The sequence below is a fragment of the Anomalospiza imberbis genome, chromosome 15 (genome assembly GCF_031753505.1).
Source record: "Anomalospiza imberbis isolate Cuckoo-Finch-1a 21T00152 chromosome 15, ASM3175350v1, whole genome shotgun sequence".
NCBI classification, from domain to species: Eukaryota; Metazoa; Chordata; class Aves; order Passeriformes; family Viduidae; genus Anomalospiza; species Anomalospiza imberbis.
The window spans coordinates 18,896,022-18,915,526 of record NC_089695.1 but is presented as its reverse complement, the minus strand read 5'-3'; the positions used below and the strand labels follow the sequence as shown (position 1 = coordinate 18,915,526).

The window sequence follows — 19,505 nt, the reverse complement described above, 5'->3', positions numbered from 1 at the left end:
TGTAGTATGTACCACAGGTTTTCCAGTAAGTAAGCCGAGTTCTTGCTACCTGTTCTGCAAGACAATTATTATTTCCTGACCACTCTAATGTTTCATGCCTAGGTATAGCAGCTATGTAGTACTGATTAAACATTTGTGCTTCTGCACATGGACCGAGAAAAAGATATTTACCATTCTCTAACTTTGCACATATGAATGCTTTCCAACCTCTGTCCTCCCCAAAAGTTATTTGCAATTACAATCCAGGTAGGTCTCCTAGATGCTTAACAGCAACAGTATTTTATTCTGCAGGAACCAAAAGGCCACCTAACAAATACACTTGTGATATGAGTCCAAGTCCTGAGTTAACAGCTAGAAAGCGGACACACCCTGAGAGTGAGGAACATTTATGTTCCTGTATAATGCCAGGACAAACCAGATTCCCAATATTTGCCTTATTTTTGCATAGCAGAAACAGCAGGACTCCGTGTTCATTTTCATATATTTATTCATTCAACAATGAAGTGGGGGAAAGGCAGAAGACTAAACACATAAGACATGAAGATAAAATATAATGACTTAGGAGCACAATTTGAAAAGATAACAAAACAGCATTTTAAAAAATAATATCCACAGGCAGCAGTAGCAAGAAACGGGGGCATGAGGGGGAAGAAAGGTATGTAAACTCACTAGCAAAGAACGAAAAGCCATACTTTCAACTAATAAATCTGTAAGTCTATTCTGATGACACATGTAGATTTCAATTCAAAGCATCTGAGACATTTATCTGTCAAAATAAACTGGAAATAAAAAGTGAATAAATAACCTCCAGAACCTTTCTACCCCCACCTACATCAATAACTAAACCTTATCACAGCAACTTTTTCTTTAGAGGTGCCATCATAGACTTGAGATCAGTTGTCCTTGGGAGTACCACTTACCAGAGAGACCCACATGAGACAGCAGTAAGATGTAGTGTTCATAATTTAGTCCTTAGATGATGCTTTTTTAGTCTTACCAGCAATCTTCAGCAAGTTGATACAGCCTGAATAGATATAGTAAAATAAGCTTTTCCAAATACTCTTTAACCCTAGCAGAAGGGCTGTCTTTCCATGTGTATGACTCTGACACGTCAGAAGGGAACTTAGCCGGGAAAGCCACTTCTAGTGGAAATGTCAAAATAATTGAGAAGAGAAATAAGGACTAATTGCCACCCTGTGGAATGAAAGCACATCTGCATTGATAAAACCTTTTGTATTATACTCTGTTTAGAAATGGAAGATAAGCAATGGGCTCTTTAAAATAGGCACTTCAAAAAAGAGAATGTTAAATGATACCTAAGAAGAGTCTGGGTATTAAAGAAATCACAACACAAGACTTAGGTTTTGTACATTTAAGTCATTATACTGCAGCAAGTGACCAACCTTAATGACTACAAAAATTAGTGACAGAATTCCAACAACTCCTCCTCTTAGGAAAACTCCATTAACCCAGTCATTTAATACCACTGTGCTTCACCACATCGGTAAAAAGGTGACATTATCATAATGAGGCATTTTCCAATGCGTGTTTAATTCCAAACTACCCTCTGGTCATCAAACAGACTGAGCAGTATCAGAGACAGGAGACTGCACTAGCCGAACCAATTCCATTTGTGTTGGCCTTTTCTCTGCTTTCCCTTTTCAGAGGTAATAGCCTTCCTGCACTACAATGGCTTCATGCATCAGTTACTGTATTCTTGTGGTAAATACAAAATGGTCATAACAGCTGGCTTTTACAAAAATTAAGCTATTAAATGCTGATTAATTCTATTTAATTCAATATATTCATTGCCCCAAATAAGCAAGTGATAGCAGCAATGTTGTAATTTCCATTCAGTTGCTAGATTCCCCAGCAGAGCCTAGAAAAAAGGAAAAGCTTGGAAAAAAATCTGTGGTTTGGCCTTGGCTAAACTTATATCAGCACACTTCCTATAAAACCAACATTGAGTGCTGACAGTAGAGAGCCTTTATGTTAGCTCTATACTGGCAGAGATAAATACACTACATACATGGCTTACCCAAAAAAGCCCATTCCTACCTCCCTCAGTAATAAGTTAATTTCTTATAACTGTTTGAATCATTACTAAATGTTTTGTAGAATGCACTACATGCTTTTGGGATGGGACGTGTCAGGGCAATCCACAACTCGTACTTGAAATTTAGCACCTGCCCAAAAGCACTGTGTTGGTTTACCTAACGCTGATCATATGATGGGAAAATAGAAACATATTGAATATATTTTATTCTTCTTGTTTCTTCCCCCAAAGTCTGACATCGAAGAATCCCCAGGACTATTCTAGATTCTATTTCTCTTTCCTACAGAAACCTCCTGGTATGTCCTGGATCCTCCTTCAGTCTGCAAATCTCCATCTATGCTGTTGCAAATAAAAGAATTTCTCAACATTGGAAAGAATCTCATACTGTTACATTATGTTCTAACATCAGCTTTTCTATGTATTAATGTCAAAATCCCTTGGACCCATATCATCCTGTATGGTTAACAAATATGAATAGTCAAGTTCATTTTGTGAAATGTGTGCACCAATTATTAGGTCATTGACTTAACAAAAAAAAAAAAAAACAAAAAAAAAACAAAAAAACAAAAAACAAAACAAAAAAAACCCCAAAAAACAAAACAAAAAAAAACCACCCAAAAAACCCACCAAAAAACCAACCAACCAAAAAATCAACTGAATCTGTGTCTGTTCTTCAGAATGCTAACTCTCTGTTGCCATGGTCACAAATTACCATAGTAACATTAGATACATCTGTATTTTTAGATTAAAATTGCTTCTCTTTTCACAGAAAATAGATTCAGCTGAAAGAAAACACTCATCCTTACCAGGAAATACTACTAAAATTCAGAGTATAAAGTAGAGCAACACACAGCAATTGGTTAATTGCAAAAGCCAGCAGGGGGGAAGAGGGCTGTGGGGATGATGGGGAAATCACAAATATTGCCATTTTCAGAGCTGCTTCCTACAGCTATAAAATGGTTTGAATGTAGAACAACAACAACAAAAAAAAGTGCGGACAGTTATTCTGTAACACTATTGTCTCAGCAAGCCTCACTGGATAGTGGCTCAATTAGAATGCCCAGAATAGCCTTTTCAGTCAGAGGTTAGCAGCAGTATTATTTCATATTTCACCGTTAAAGCCCCACCTTGTTTTCTCCCTCACCTCCAAGGAGGACCTTCACTCATACCTCGGAAATATTGCTGTTCAACTGTCATAACTGAACTAACTGTTATGAGACGTGTCTCTGCTCTCTGCTCATACCCTCTAGTGGACAAAAAGTAATTCACAACCCTCCTAGTTTCGTACTGCCTTTAGATCAGCACTGTGCTAACAGGGACTTCGGCGTTAAAATGCTGAGTCAAACCCAAGCATCTCTAATTTGAGATTAATTCCAGAAATAATCTAAGAGAGGAGTCAGAAATGGAGTTCATTAATGCAGTGCTTTCCCAAATAAGGCAGCAACACGAATACAGAGAGTTTACATTTAATACTAGGTTTGACCATCACGAAAATTTCTTTCCATTTTAGAATTTTAGTCAAATTTTTTGACTTCTTGCTTTTTAGTAAGTTACTAAGCATTACTTGTGATAAAAACTTAGTTCCCTGGTATGTAAAACTTTATATGCTTGCCATCCAGACTAACTTTCCTCCCAAACCTGCTACAAAGACCATGACTGAATGCCCTACCTTTGTAAGTCAGTATAGCAGTGCATTTCCACTGCTGCCAGAAACACTTTAGTGTTTTACGTAGTCTCAGACCGTTATCTATTACAGAAAACTTGACCTTTTGCTCCTTTAGTGCTCACTTATTTTTGCATTATTCCCATAAATGTTACTTCTAACATTATCTGGTTAAATGCTGACAGAATGCTCTTGTCCAAAGGGTCTGCAGTAAGCACATTTCAGCCAGAATCCACTGCAAGAAAAGGGAAATGCGTCAAACTATGCTATTTGCAATAGATGCTTACATTCCACCTGGGAATCTAGCCTTAGGCCTTGTTATACCAGTTACATGTATCAATCTAGGTCATAGGTTTGAATAACAAAAAAAGGCTAAATTACAGCTCTAATACAGTATACTTCAAGTCTCCACAGTCAGTAAAATGGAAGACAGCCCTTGCTTAATAAGAGTAAACATAAAAAACATAACCAATTCACAGAAGAACAGGAGCTCAGAAAGAGAGCAAGAAAGTAACAGCTTGCAAGGAGCTTTAGGCAAAGATTTTAGGCATATAAATAGCAATGACCTAAATTTACCCGCAAAGTTGCAAAAAAAACCAAACAAACAAAAAAAAACAAACAAAAACAAAAAAACCAAAAACAAAACCCAAAAATAAAACCCAAAAAACCCACCAATTTGCCACTGTTTCTTCACTTTGTATTATTTTAATTCCTGACATCATCAGAAATAGAGCACTGGAAATTCTGACATTGAATTGTGGGATTCTACAGATAACTGTGTATATGAGCGTAGCTAAGCCCAGCATTTGCTTCACCTAAAAATGCAGGCTTTGGCAGGGGGCAGAGGGTAGAATTTCCCAGGCAAACGTATCCTCGGAAGCTTCCTGCTAGTGCTTATCCAGCGTAACACATATACAGAAGTGATGAGAGATACTTGATATTCATCTGGTCCTCCCTGCAGATCAGTTGCCTGCTGAGGTAAAACTTTATTGTTCTGAAGGGATGAAAGTTTGAAGAATCTCAGTGTATGTAGCTCAAGCCCAGTTTGAAAGGGATGAGGGGGCAGGGGGATGCAAAGGGGGAAGGGAGGGAGGGAGACAGAGCAAGGAATCAGGCTCAAAAAAGAAATCAAGCTCTCATCTGTAGAATGCACAGTTTAAGCGTTGCTTGAGGCTCAGAAAGTTAGCACTATTTACTGGACAACTCTGTACCATACACAGGTAATTTTCTACTCTAATGCTATCTATCTATCTATCTATCTCACAGGACAGGTTCTTAGCTGCCATGCAGTTATTGTCTCCATTGACTGTTAAAACCAACTGTTTTCACAATTTACTCCACATACCTCAAGATCTTTTTTGAGGCCTCTAGGCTTTTTAACAATACCTATAAGGAACATAAGAATGAGTTATGTTTACAGTGTCTTGCAACAGAGCCAAACTCCAGATGAAAAGTGACCAGGAAACATTTCTCCTCGGTAACACTAAAGCACGTTCCCGTACAGCATATGCATTTCTGCACATATTATCAGCTCTTAAACATTAAACTCCGCAAATTCCAGACCAGAAATAGCACACTAAAACTGACAGTGGATGGTTCTGAGTTGCGAGGTTGAGGCAGATGACCCCCAGAGGACCCTTCCAACTCTGACACCTCTATGGTTCTAGAAGCTCACGAAACTTTGCAGTGCTTTCCTGGTTTTTCACATCTCTGACTCTGAGGACAACTCACAAAGCAGCACCACAAGATGCTTCAGCCAGACAGCACATTACAAATTCCTAGTGGCTAAAGCAAGAAAAGCTATAGTACAGACCAATTACATAGAGATGTCATTCAGCATCTCCCCAGCAAGCAGCAATGTGACAATACAGTGTCCCCATTAGAACACAACTTTTTTTTTCCCCAGATTTCTCTCTTAGGGAACAAGCCACACTTTCCAGAATTATATGCAACTTTGGAAAACAGAAAGGAAACATTAGCTCAATTCAACAGCTGCTCTCAAACATGCAATGACACTTCACAGTTAACTTTGTGAGCCACCTTAATACAATGCTATGTGTAGATCAGAGAACCAGCAGAGTTCTCCACAGATATCTTACTTTTCTCCTAAGGCACTAAATTTCCTGCTGATTAAGATGGCACAGATTAAATAACCATTTCTGGAAAGTTGTGGTTCTCTAGACATCTTGCTTTCCAAGGAAGTATATTGTGAGGGAGTCATACTTCAAACAGGGATGTATAAAAGAAAGTCTAGCAGTGCAAAAGCACAATGAATGGAAATCAAATCACTAAAATGAGAGAAGGTGAAAGTTCCCCAGAACAAGCTTTGCAATTTTAAGAACACCAGCACCCCTCTCTGAATATATGCTCTATCTACCAAGGAAATCATTCTAGTCTAAAGGAAATCAGTCCCAGAAATGTAAAACTGGAGAATCACAAACTCAATTTTAAAAAACTACGTAACAATGATGTTTAGGTAAAGTGTAAAGGTTTAAAACCTGACAGCTGTCTCCCCTGTATTTTCACATTTCTTACCCACCACGGAGGATTACTGCCAAACAAGAAAACATTTTTCCCATTTATGCAACAAATCATTAAGTTTCTCACACAGGAAACCAAATTTCAGTATTTTCTTTTCCAACAGTAGAGCACTGACTCATACTACTGCAAAGCATGAAAGTAAAACATTTCTTTTCAAAAGGCAGACATCGGCTTTAACTTTGTATGTCATGGTACAGGTATTTTAGGATAACTTTTAGGCACATGAAGTTTAACACACACCCTCTTCAGCCCTCACCTTCATTTTCTGTTACCGCACTTCTCTCTATGGCCAGGCATATTAGGAAAAAGCTCTGAACATGTACCAAACACAACAGGGTTCTACTGCTAGGTGAAAATTTAACCATTTGCTTAATTGCATGATGAAGCCCACAGATGATACAGAAGAAAAACTACGTTCCAGCATTTCCTGCTGAAAACACTGAACAGCAGCTGATAAAAGCATTTTATCACAATAGCACATTCAGCATTCTCATTAACAAGAGTTTCTATGCAAGACAGCGCATCCAATGCAGAACTACATCTAGAAACTCACTAAGAGGTCACGTGGGTGGTGGTAGATCTGCAGTGGCTTTGATCAAACAAAGCACAATCTAGCAGTCACATTTGTACTAGAAGAAGAAAAGAGTATCCACGCTAAGACATTGGTCTTGCTGTGGGTAAGTTCTGCTGCTTGACATCATCAGCTTCATATCACACATTAGATAGTCCCTGACTCTACTGTAGACTCCCTCTTGCAACCAAAAGGAAATTCCTCTATATAAACAAAAGTCAGAGTAAAACTGACCCATATTTACCCACAAGCTAATGACATCAAGCATCAATGCTAAGTAAAAGCTACTTAGCACAGGCCCCAGCTCAGGAAGACAAAGATAAATCCAAATACCGGAACTGAATCTTCAGAAATTCTTCCTGTGCCTCAAAGCAGAAAAGCCACTACAAATAAATGGATTCTAGAGAAGATTCTGGAAAGTCGCTCTGTGGAAACCCAGTAACCGTAGAATATCACAGTGCATGCACAAGGAAAGGGCAAGACGATCAGCACAAGGGGAGACTTGGCTTCCAAATCAAGTCCCTCACAATGATTTACATAAATAATTTGCTATGCACAATTAAAAAAAAAAAAAAATCAAGAAACACGGTCATAACGGTCATAGACATACTCTGTATATAGAGAACAATGGTTCTCTCTTGCTCAGTAAAGTCTAGGACAGCAATTCCTCACAACTGGATCTTCCACATAACCATGAAAGATTTTATCTGTTGTCTGGAGAGAGGAATTTCCTTTGGAAACAAAGTATTCCTGCTTCAGGACGTGCATTTGCATGTGCTAGTAAGACATGAATATGAAGTTTGCTAATAAATTGAAAAAGAACAAAATAATTGTTTTTTTTAAATGAAACGCAGAACCAAATCAAGGATTTTCTACTGGCTTCTGGATAAGGCCTTGTGGATCATTTAGGACAAATATTTCTGACAAGATGCAAGTTTCTAACATGGACTGTAAAGTTTAAATTTTTAAAAGCTACAAAAAATAGTAAACTCAACTGAACTGGCTTCCTGAAGTAACTGGTCAATTCAATAGTAAACAATTTGCTACCAAGACAATGGAAAACAAGAAAAAAATTCAGTCCTAATCTTCAAGTTTATGAACTTTTGAAAGGCTATTCTCTAGGACAGAAATACTTAGAGCATTAGCTGCAGAAGTGCTTCTGTACCTTGTCAACAGCAACATACTGGGCTCTGTGAAGAATTCAGTGTAATTTCAGAAATATGACAACAAAAGTATGGGACACAAACACCTGCATGTAGGAGCTAGGTTCCTATGATAACTAATTTCAGTGAAAATTAAGACCATCAAGTATTCATTCAGATACCTATGTCTATAATGGTGCACCTTCATTATGGATCTTGATAACAAGAACCCTACTCATAAATTTTCACTGGCTCAGATGGCATGTGTACAGGGGATCTCTCCTTAACAATGTTCAAGAGACTAGTATGGCTTGGCATTATGCAAATTTTCTCTGCAGCACTACAATTTCCCTCCCACAATACATATTCTACATGCCTTGTAGTTTTCTGTCCCAAGTGTTAAGTATTGCTCGAGTCTCAGGACACTGATAAGCACGGCACATGTCAGACAGACAATCTGTGCAAGGGCTGCAGCAGGATGAAGCAAGAGGACAGATTAATCAGTATAAACCAGTATTGTGCCCTAGTGCCTGCTTTTTATCCCCCATAAACGAAATCCTGAAGTTAGAGGAACTCAAGTGTTAATAAACCAACTGTTTCAGTTCTCATGTCCTGAGGACTGACTCTCGTAGAGCTGAGAGGTGAGGGCTTCTGAAATTCTCAAGTATGCCCACAGACTTTTTTGAGACAAGATTTTCCCCATACATCTGCTAGAATAAAAGAATTTGTCTGAAGTAACAAGCAACACAATGACATGAGTTCAACCACTAAAGGGCAAAGCAAATATGCTTGCCATGGAACTGCATGAGACTTACGGCATGGGACTCACGTCATTCTGATGCTCTCATAGGAGTCAAAGTGAGCATTAGAACCTGAAATAAAATTCAAGGAGTTTCAAAAAGAGCAAAAATCTTAAGAGATGCCAAACTTTCCTTCTCAACAGTAACTCCTACCTACTCCATCATATAATGTGCATGTAACAGCACATGTCCTTAATTAGTTTTTCCAATTATCTCCCTTCCAGAAAAAATGAAATAAAAACCAATCTCTTCATCTTCCAGTGTGAGTAGTGGGAATCTAGCATTAGCCTCCCATGAGCCAGTCTTTTATGTTCAAAAGCACTCAGCATACATCACTTCAGTCACTTTCTCAAAGGAGATGGACATTTCAGGTACGGTCCATTCTTAAGGAATACGACTCATGGTGGGCACTTCTTAACAACACACAGCTGCAGAAGAGTACCCAGAGCAAGATAAGACATTTTTGAGAGCCAGCCACCCACCCTGTGGAACTCCAGTGTCTAGTATTTTTCCAGCTTCTGTGCAATGGATGTCTCTAACCCTAGTCAGTTTTTCCAGCGAAGATTCTCAACTAGAGTTATACAGTGGGAATTCCAAAGCAACTGGCTATGTACAGACATATCAGCATTCCCTCCAACAGAGAGATGAAAAGGAGAAAATTCCTGAGGATTTGTATCCTCTACTCTGCTTTCTGAATCCCAGCCTCCCCCTTGCCTTGGAATGAGCTCTGTAAAGCAGTATCGGTTATGTACAAGAATCTCAGCTCCCTTCCTTTAGAGAGTTTCCCCATAAAAGCGAAAGGCAAATCCCAGGACAGAGACAGGTGCTGGGGTGGGGGAAGTCGCCTTACGATGACTCGCCAGAAGCAAGAGAGCCAGCAGCTTTCTTCTTAGGGCGGGCTTTTACACTTCTTACTGGAAGCTGAGGAGAAATACAAAGAGGCATCTTAGGCTAATTTATTTTAACATCTAAATGTGTAACAGAAAGATGGAAGAATGCAGAATGAAAATAGGACAAAACAAGTACAACATGACCCTATTGATGTTATCTATTGTCTCAAAAGGCTATTTAACCATTCTTTTTCTTTTTCCAATAAACAAATCAGTCAACATATCCATCAAATAGCGACCAGGAAAAGGCAGTCCAAAACAAGGTACGTACAGTAGTAAAATCAAAGCCAGCTGTCCAAACAAAAGGTTAAACACAGATATTTCTGACTGGTAACATTCACATAACATTTCACTGTTCTAGCTTTTCTGCTTCCTAACTTCCATCACCAGTGCAGGTCTCTGAAAGCTGTAGAAACACCCTGAACTAATTTGCACGCTTTACTTTGGTGTCTTTCATTCTAGATATTGGTAAGAAGAGCACATTTATTCGTCTATGATGCATTCAGCCCTGGCTGGCAATCTCAAAGATCTCAAAGACCTCCTACAAGTCCTACATCCAGGACAAAGATCCAACAATCTGAGCATAAATACCAGTACGCCTGCAAAGGGCTCTATCAGTACTTCTGTATTCACAAGAAACAGCGCAGAAGAGTTCTTTCTGTCTTTTCATAATTTCACTTTGAAAAGTCCTCACTAGGAAGCTTCCACTCAAATTTTGAGCCTCTTGTTTCCCTGCTCCTGTCTAATACAGAAGACAAGAAAGAAAGAGGGGTCAACTCAGAAATAAGCCATAGAAAGATCCTAGTTAAATTAAAATGCATCTTTGGACACAGATGTCTAGTCTTGGAGAAAATCAAAAGCCACCTGGACCTGGTCCTGGGAACTGGCTCTACACGAGTAGTGGGTTTGAACTGGGCCAATTCAGGGAACCCCTCCAACCTCAATTATTCTGTGATTCTTTTACAAGGAGCGCTTAAGCACATGCAAAGGCTTCCTGTACTCTGTAAAATCAAGTTAACAGTACAACTTAAAATCATGCCCTTAGCAATTACTTTCCTTCAAACTATTTAATATTTAGCCTGAATAGCTTGACAATGTGAGTCAGTTAAATAGCATTCTTTATCTTAGATAAAATTAATAACATTAGAAGTCCAAGTTGAATCAAGCAAATAGGACCCCAACTTCATAAAAAGGGAGAAGCATTTTATCATGTACAAAGCAAACCATAAGAAACACTCAAGCAAGCGTCAAGACCTGGAAAGCAGCACCTGAAAAAGCATTTTCTACAAAACACACCTGGAAAAAAGATTGCTAAGCTTACGTGATTCTTAGGCGCAACTGCATTTACTTTTGTGTATAGTTTATTTTAATAATAAAAAATCAGGCATCTCATGTCCCATCTGAATGGCTGTAAATACCTTGAATCACCACGTGAACATAAGGAGACAACTGAACAATCATTAGTTACTCAAACTATGAGAAAAAACTCCAGGAATGGGGTAGGTGGGGACTGGTGTAATTTCCCATATCTAATGCATAGAAGTCAAGGGAGGCCTAAGAGGGTACACAACTGCTGCATTTAGATTAAGAGAAAGTGTCTGTCCCAGGGATAAATGTCACTATTATGTATTCAGACTGTAGCAGATAGGTATTTTTAACGTGTTTTGTAGATAATATCCTCTCTCCTAATGCTCCACTCTTCAATACAAAACCCAAATGAAAGAAAAGCTGGGTTCTGGCTTATGACAGAGGCTTACAGGCATGATAAAAATCTAAAATCTAGAGACAAGTATAGCAAGTAGACGACAAGTCCTCTGATGTAGGACTCAACTAGAAAAGACAGTCCAACAAAATTTAGATATACATCTTCTAAATGCTGAGACTCTAAAGCTAGAGCCTTCCAACCAAGCTCACACATCAATGTCAGTGCTGGAAATTATCTATACACCAACTCACTTCAGCTTTCATCACCTTTTTAGGAGTTTTGAGACTCTGGGTTCGTTTAGGAAGTTTGTCTCCTGCATCTTCATCTGATGGGTCTGTTCTAGTATCTGATGGGGTTCCATTAGACCGATGTGCCACACTGCTCTCCTCTCCTGAGGAGTAACAGGAAGCTAAGGAATAAGAGCAAAAGTTTTAGCAACTACTTCTAAAGAATCTCATGAGGTTTAAAATGGCCCATCCTCAAGGAACACATGACAAAGAGACCATCCTGAATAATGATTATGGGATAAGTACAGAGATGTATATTACATGAGGAGGCTCTAGGGAAGACAATGCAACTTCTCCCAGATAATTTACAAATCTTGTACTCCTTTTTGAGAGCCAAGGCTCAGGGAAGCCCTCCTGGCTCACCAGCCGAGGTCTCATACAATGGCCCAGCAGGTGATCTGTACCTGAGTCTTCAATAGTTTCCAGAAGACTCGCACCAGAGGGGTGCAGCTGTGGATCACGGCTTCGCATAGGCACAGTATCTTCATCTCGGATCAGAGTGAGATCCTGCATGCTGAAACTTCGAAGCTTCTCAGACAAAACTCCCTGGCCCTAAGAGGACATAAAATTAGGGTGAAAGGCACCTCACCAAGATCATCTCACACGGGATCATTCATTCAGAAGTGGAGCAAAGATGCCCTATTCCCCACTAGGGTACTCTGAAAAAAACAGAGAAGGGAAAACAACACGTAAGAGGTTAAGCAAAATCCACTCCACTCCGCCTCTACTTTTTCTAAGTCAAAGGATGGGATTAACTGCAGGACAAACTGGAAGGAAGGAAAAGTAGATTGCTGCCAAACAAGTACTAGTATCCCTAACAGACCCACAGCACCTAACTGCTGGTACACAAAAATAAACTGCTGGAGAATTCATGAATATTACAGAAGGCATTGCATTACCTTTGCAGCTGCAGTAACTGCTGCATTAGCAGCAAGGTTTAACCCTCTCTTGCCAACTCGCATCATGGTTTCGTAGCTCTTGTCACAAGCCTGAGTAATGTATTCATCAATTTCCTAGGAATGCAACATGGAATGTGGCATTTAGTTGCTTGTTATAAACATGATCAGTTTCCCCATCATCACCCTTAAAAACACAAAGCTCATCTGGACACTCTTTTCTTCAGGCTACTAGCATCAGGTGTCACTGATCACATAACTTGAGTTTCTCTGCTAATTACAGAAAGCATGTAAATGCAGTTTTAAAATACAGTATGCTGTTTCCAAATTACAACAACTGAAACAAAGCAGTTGCTTATACCAACAATGGGAAAAAAACAGACTGGCTACAGAACATGCTCCTCCTATTGTGATTCAAAAGGCTTAACTACTGACAGTGACTGTAAGGGCTCATGACACGGCTCATGTACTGGGTTAGACAAACATGCTTTCTAAGCATTAGGCAAACTATTGGCTATACTGCAATCTTTAGTAAGCTGCAATATGACATCATTGTCAGACACAGAATCATTCTACATTCACTAAGGTCAGCACAAGTAAGATTCACTGATTTAAATTTTTATTGTGGCATAACTGAATTAGAAATCAGTCGGTTCCCAAACAGGTCAGTTTCTTCCAACAACAAGCAAGTACCTTCTCCTTATTGGAGAGCGTTGGGTGCACAAACTTCCTGTAGAGGACACTGGAGCCCTTGGTGTAAGGGGAGAGCAGCCAAATCACAAATGCAATTTTCAGCTCGAAATAAAAGGGAAACCTGAGAGAAAGAGGAAAGAAAAAAAAAAAAAAAAAGAAGAAGAAGAGAGAGAAAGATGGAGAACTGGAATCAAGATCAGCACAGAGACAGATGGAGATAACTAGCAGAGAGCAGCACAGGCAGAAAGAGTGTAGGCAAGGTAAAGGCTTAGAAACATGAGAATCAATTATTCAGGTCAGAAAAGGAGAACCCTTTTTAGAATCCTAGGACATACCTTCTTCGAGTATCATTTAGTCTTTCATCCATAGCCATGAAAACTCCATAAACAGGGCATCTCTCAGCCCTGCAAACACACCAAATTACAATCTGACAGCTACTCTCATCATTCTGAAGTTTCTTCAGAGAGCATCCACTGGATATTAATATTACATTAGCTTCCGTTCTCAATTTCCAAAATTTTCAACTACGTATCTTAATAATGTCACATTCCTGCTAAAGCTGATGGCTGTTTCTGAGACTTCCAACAGGTACTCCACAGATAAGACAAAAAAGCAAAGGCCAGTGTAAATGAAAAAGAGCAGGCAGAAGGTATGCCTGTCCTCTCTAACCCTTAACTAATAAAGTCTGTGAAGATATGATAGCAGAGATTGAAAAAAGTGAATGCAAATTCTCTACCGACTCAATTAGTAGGAAGAAACTTCAGAAGTTTTCAGAAGTCCTTTATGTGAATAAGCTGAAGTTCTTATACTTTTTCGATCTTTGTCTGCTTTTCAGATTTTATGCAGATAGAAACAAAGCTGCTGAGCACTTTTGTAAGGCATGTATACTAGTTCATGACTCTTCAGAAGATGAAACTCTTGACTAACATTGTTTCAGAGATGTATGCAAAGCTCAAACACCAAAGCAATGAGGCCACTGAAGATACCCCGTTTCAAAGGTTCAGCTGAAGCCCTGTAACAATGAATTGTAATTTTTGGAGGCCTCCATATTGCCAAGCATGACACAGAGCACTGAATGGAGTAAGAACCTGCTTCCTTCTATTCCAGTCTGCCCCACCCTTCCTAGTGAAAGCGAAGTTCTTCATGCAAACCACTCACAGCACCAACATGCATGTAATCTGTTCTTCCACATCAAAGGCTGTCAAAGCAAAATAGATCCCTTCCTTCTACCATTTTTAAGGTGTCTTTTAGACTATCATTTTTCAAACTGTACCAGTTCACATTAACAGCTTCTCAGCAATATTTCAAGTTATGAAAGGATGAAGATCCTTTTACAGATACTGTACATTTACCCTAACTTTCCAAGCAAATTAGTTGAAACAGCTAAGATGGCAGCCTCTACTCACAGTATCTAGAAAGTTGCTAACTCTTCACAGGGATTGAAAACTCCTAAAGGAGACACAGTTTATTTTCTTAGCATTGTAACACTTCTCCTCTCTGCTTAAAAAAAGGCAAAAAACCAAAACAAAGACACTGCAATAACAAAAAAAAAAAAAAAAAAAAAAAAAACCAAACCAAAAAAACCCCACAACATGCCACTAAGGAACTCACCAAGAAAGAACAATGTCTGTGAGTGTTTCTGCAGTGGTGAAAAAGGCAAACACAATCCAGTACATCATCCACTTCACCTGCAAAAGAGCAGTCACTCAATGGACATACATCAAAACCCAGAAAAAAAAAGTAAAATGTCTTCTCAGTATAAATGACTCATCTCCACACATTAAGACAGATTCAAAAAGAAGGCATATATAATCTGTAATGGACACATACTAAATGGCACATTTTGGTCTGAGAAAACATGTAGGATTACTGTGCTCTAAATAAACACATACAGATACATGGATGAATGCATGCCTTGGAGCAACATTATAGTGCAACAGCGTTAAGGTTCCAACTGACCTATCCAAAAGGATTTATCTGTTCACTTTAAGAAGTTACACTCTTCCGTATATCATGAATACCATAAAAATATATATATACACACACATATGTAAAAGTTTAAGTTTCAGCTGCAGCCCTGTATTTTCCTGATGTAAAGTTTTTCCTTAGGAAAAAAGAAAAACAACAAGCCAAGAAACATATTATTTTGTGCTAACTCACTAGTAAACATTCTTTGCCTTAATCATGACTCCCAGAAATCACACAAGCAATTATTTTTTCTTTTTAAATAAAGGCTCCCTGAGAGAGGTAAAGAAGCAAAGAACATGCCACATCAACCTAATCTTCTTATTTAAGGTTTAGAGTAGATGTATGTACTATTATGACACATTTGGATGCCTTTTATCTATCTCTCTACTTTCTCACAACCCTTATCTGGGGCAGTATTTCTTTCAAAGCACGAAATAATTCCCCTGTAACAAACACAGATGCACACTGCTGTTTTGGTAACTGGCTTCTCAGCTACAAGCCAAGAATTCATTCAGCTTATTCCTCAAGAGGAGTCAGCTGAATTATAAGGGAAATTGCTAGTTTTCTATCCTGTTGAGAATTAAAAAAGAACATAAGTAGCAAATAAACGACACCTTAATTAAAAGCAATTTAACACTCTTAGTGTCATCAAGAATGGGAAAAAAGAACTAAATTCAGGGAAATGCCACCTATTAAGTCCATACATTTATCAATCTATTAAAATTACATGAACAATTATGTTCATATAATAATGACATGTTGACAATCCTTGTTACAGCAAATACTATAAAAGCAGGTACTTCCCCAACCTTGCATGTGTTGGAAAATTTGGTGATTTGTTCTTGAAAGATCCTCCACAAGTTTCTCATAAAAGAAAATTAATCTGCCTCCAGCTGCTCTAACACAGTGAATGGTTTAGAAGATAGTGGTTAGTAATCCAAATTATTTCCACTTCACTGCAAACTCTCTCTTTCACAACAGAAAATATCAAAAACTTGTACTGTATTGCCCTCTTCTGCCTTTTTTTTTTTTTTTCTCTTGTATCATCAGTTTGGACAAGACCAAGTGTTGTTCAGCTGATCTAAAGCAAGTTTTCAAAAAGAATGATTAAGTCCTTGGTGCAGTAACATGAATCAGCTCGTGTATGAAGCTCTTGTGTGAATAATGATAAATCTAAGTTTGCAAAAAGCGATCCAAAAGGGTGAGAGATTTCAGAAAACCTATGCATCAGTAAATCAATTAGCAAGTACCTACATTTATATAACAAAATGAAGATTATGGTTTTTTTCAGAAAAAAAAAATTCACCAAGTGTAGCAGAACTCTTAGGCTTCCATAAGACTGTGCTAGCTATAGTGCTTTCCTTACAGGGCAAGGGTATATGAAGTTTCTAAATAGTTTCTAACAGGTCTGTACAAACACTTAAACAAAATCGTCAGGGATAAAAATGAAGGGACTATTGAGGATTAACAATTGGTTGAAAAAAGGAAACAAAGGATAAAAGTAAATGGCCACTTTTCACAATGAGGAAAGTTACCAGTGGAATCCCACAGGAATCAGTGTTGAGATCTGTGCTGCTCATCTTCATGAAACATCTGGAAAAGGTTGTGAATAATAAGATGACAAACTGTGCAGAAGATACTTTTCTATCCAAGAGATTAGGTGGGAGTTGATGAAAGAATTCAAAAAAGGATCCTGATTGATCTCTGGCTGACATTTTGTCTCTAAATGGGATTAAATACAAAGCAATGAATTTACAGTGTCTGCTTTTACTTGGTGAAAACTATTGCATTTACATATATTAGTAGATGTCACTCAAAAGGGGTCACTGTAGCCAGCCTTAGTGTAAGCTTAGTGCTTATTTTTCACTCTGCTAACAGAATGCTCGGGAGCATGAACTGACAACAGAAAACATTGTTTTGTTACTGTTTAAATAAACTTCATGTTCACATCTTTGATACTGGACACGGGTCTCTTGTCTCTTGTCTCCTTCTGGCAACCTTCAACCTATGCTCTGAAGTCCAGGAAAAAAAGAAGTATGGCTCCTAAACAAACTAGAAGGATCCTACTTTTAGTTTTAGAAGTCCCTCCAGATGACCAGAAATGAAAAGAGTAGAAAGCAGATGGGAAGAAGCCCTATTTTTTTTCTTATGACAGATTATAAACACCTTCCAAAACTGTGGGTTGAATGAGGCTGCATTTTTTTTTTCAATTCACTATAAAGGAGTCAGGAGTCATTTGCTGCTCACCATGATGATGACAGCTTCAGGTACATATATAGTCTCCCCAACTTGCACCAAGAACCTAAATGAATTCAGCAAGTGCAAAAGCATAACTGGAACATAGACTTGACCAATGCTGAAGACGACATGTAAAAAGAAAGAAATTGCTTTTAGGACAATCTGAGCTACTAGAAGTAGTTTGCCACAACTGCTCAAGGATTTATCCTGAATTTTTATCATGGTGGTAGAGAACAGTAAATTTGCACTGTACTCTGATGCCACTGACGAACTGTTTGTGGTAGCTTTGTCTGTGTCAAGTCAAGCTTCAATACACCACTTTAGCACTGATACACCTCTAAGACCTTTCTCCACCACCAAACCCTAACCAATGTTGGTTCTTAAGCACTATGAGCAAGCAGTAGTACAAAAAAGAGCTAGATTTGAAAACGGGCAGTACAGCATTCAAATTTTCTGCTGACTTTTCACATGAAGAACAATTTGAACAGACATGGACCCTTCTGCTATGTTTTCTCCTGTCTTTCCACTTGTGTTGAGAAGAAGGGCTTCAAATGTAAGTGAATTAGACAGATGGCAGTTCAGCATCTAACTGCTTATTTCTGATGCAGTCCTCTCAAGGAAAAATAATTAATATGTAAGTTTTAGCAGTTCAAATAAATTTTCTTGAACCACTTTGCTGCAGCAACCCAGACTAACTACTTCAGGAAATCGATACCATTGAATCATTAAACAAAACCCAAAAATTAATGCCATACTTTTCCACATGGTAGGTCTTGTCTCAACTGATCCACTTAGAACATAGCTTCTGTAAGAAGGCAACACACTACCTTACCAAAAAAATCTGGTATTTTAAATATGGTAATTGCAGCAACGGTGTAGACAGAGAGAGGGAAACAGTTCCATAAGGAAAGGAGAATGAAGTTTTGACCAATGTAAAAATGTAAGACACTGATCGCAAGCAAAATTGATAGGAAGCCACAAACCAAGCAGGATTATTCAACCCTTTGGAAGAAAACAAAAGTAGTACTGAAAAAGCAGTAAATGACACAAAGTAAGGATAAAGTTACAAGAAAGAGCTTGTCCTGGACTTTCATATGCTTCCAGACCGCAGTGCTTCCCCCACTTTCCCTTCCTCACTCAGCATCTCCTGAGAAAATACAGCCCACATTTACGGGTTGAAACCTCCCATTTCAGTAAGCACCCATCCTTGGCAGCTTTTCCAGAGACGACTGGAGCTGCTGCTCGGGCGGCCTGGCTGACCCGAGCCCCTTGCCGAGCCGGAGCGCCATCGTCCCGGGGGCAGGCCGGGGGCTTGCGAGGCGGCCGCGAAGGACGAGGCGGGCGCTGCGTCGGCACAGCGAGCCCGTACTCACATATTCCTTTACGTTTTTCGTCTTCACGGCCTTGTAGGAGGAGTACGCGGGGTAGAGGGTGCCGAAGATCAGCCTACAAAAAGAACAGACCCCTCAGCGCCTCGCGACGCCCCGCACCGTCCCCGGCCGCAGTGGCGGGCACTCCCCCCGGGATGCCGGTGCCGGCGTAATGCCGGTCTCCGGGCGGGGCTCAGCCGCTCTCACCGCGGCACCGCCCGTGGGCCACAGCAGCCCGCGCGAACCCGCCCGTCTGCGGCCGCAGCCGCCCCTTCCCGGGCGTGGGGCCCCGAGGGGCAGCACTGACGCCACCGGCAGAGCCCCGCTCTGGGCCGCGGCCCCCGAGGGACCACCGGGGAAGGGCCCCGCGCAGCGGCCCACACCTCCCCGCGCTCCGGCCGCACGCACTCACACCACGAGGCGGGAGATTATCCAGGAGACCATGGCGGCACCGGGCGCGGCTCAGGGCTGAGCAGCGGCAGGAGGCGGCTCTTAAAGGGCAGGTTCCTGCAGCAAGAGCAGCTCCGCCCCGTGAGCTCGCATGGGAGGAGCCGACGCGGCGGAGGGAGAGGCCGCAAGGCCCCGAGCATCCAGCCGCGCTGCGGAAGCCCGCGAGGCGCGCTGCCCGCCTCCCGCTGGGGGAAAGCTCCGCGTGCCCTCGCACCACGTCGGAAGGTGCGGCGGG

General features: G+C 40.1%; 1 protein-coding gene across 6 annotated transcripts; it reads right to left on the bottom strand.

The window, feature by feature from the left end:
* Positions 1-469: 469 nt before the first annotated feature.
* Positions 470-19,371, bottom strand: REEP2 (receptor accessory protein 2). 6 transcript variants are annotated; one of them, XM_068206295.1, is made up of 10 exons: positions 19,233-19,298; positions 18,824-18,896; positions 16,748-16,805; positions 14,856-14,932; positions 13,580-13,648; positions 13,245-13,365; positions 12,555-12,668; positions 12,060-12,207; positions 11,620-11,777; positions 470-9,694 (listed from the first exon to the last, which is right to left on the bottom strand). In XM_068206295.1, exons 3-10 carry the CDS (start codon positions 16,796-16,798, stop codon positions 9,620-9,622), a joined length of 813 nt encoding a protein of 270 aa, XP_068062396.1. In that variant the 5' UTR covers positions 16,799-16,805; positions 18,824-18,896; positions 19,233-19,298; the 3' UTR covers positions 470-9,619. The 6 variants fall into 6 exon arrangements, with proteins under 6 accessions (XP_068062396.1, XP_068062397.1, XP_068062394.1 ...); XM_068206296.1 differs by having other exon boundaries at positions 19,229-19,288; XM_068206293.1 differs by lacking the exon at positions 16,748-16,805 and having other exon boundaries at positions 19,233-19,371.
* Between the last annotated feature and the right edge of the window lie 134 nt (positions 19,372-19,505).

Excerpts from the sequence above, each read along its gene's own strand:
- REEP2 (XM_068206293.1), bottom strand. The coding sequence starts at position 19,264 with ATGGTCTCCTGGATAATCTCCCGCCTCGTGGT. Across the intron at positions 18,897-19,232 it reads ATAATCTCCCGCCTCGTGGT|GCTGATCTTCGGCACCCTCT; the intron begins GTGAGTGCGTGC and ends TTCTTTTTGTAG. Across the intron at positions 14,933-18,823 it reads CGAAAAACGTAAAGGAATAT|GTGAAGTGGATGATGTACTG; the intron begins GTGAGTACGGGC and ends GCTCTTTTGCAG.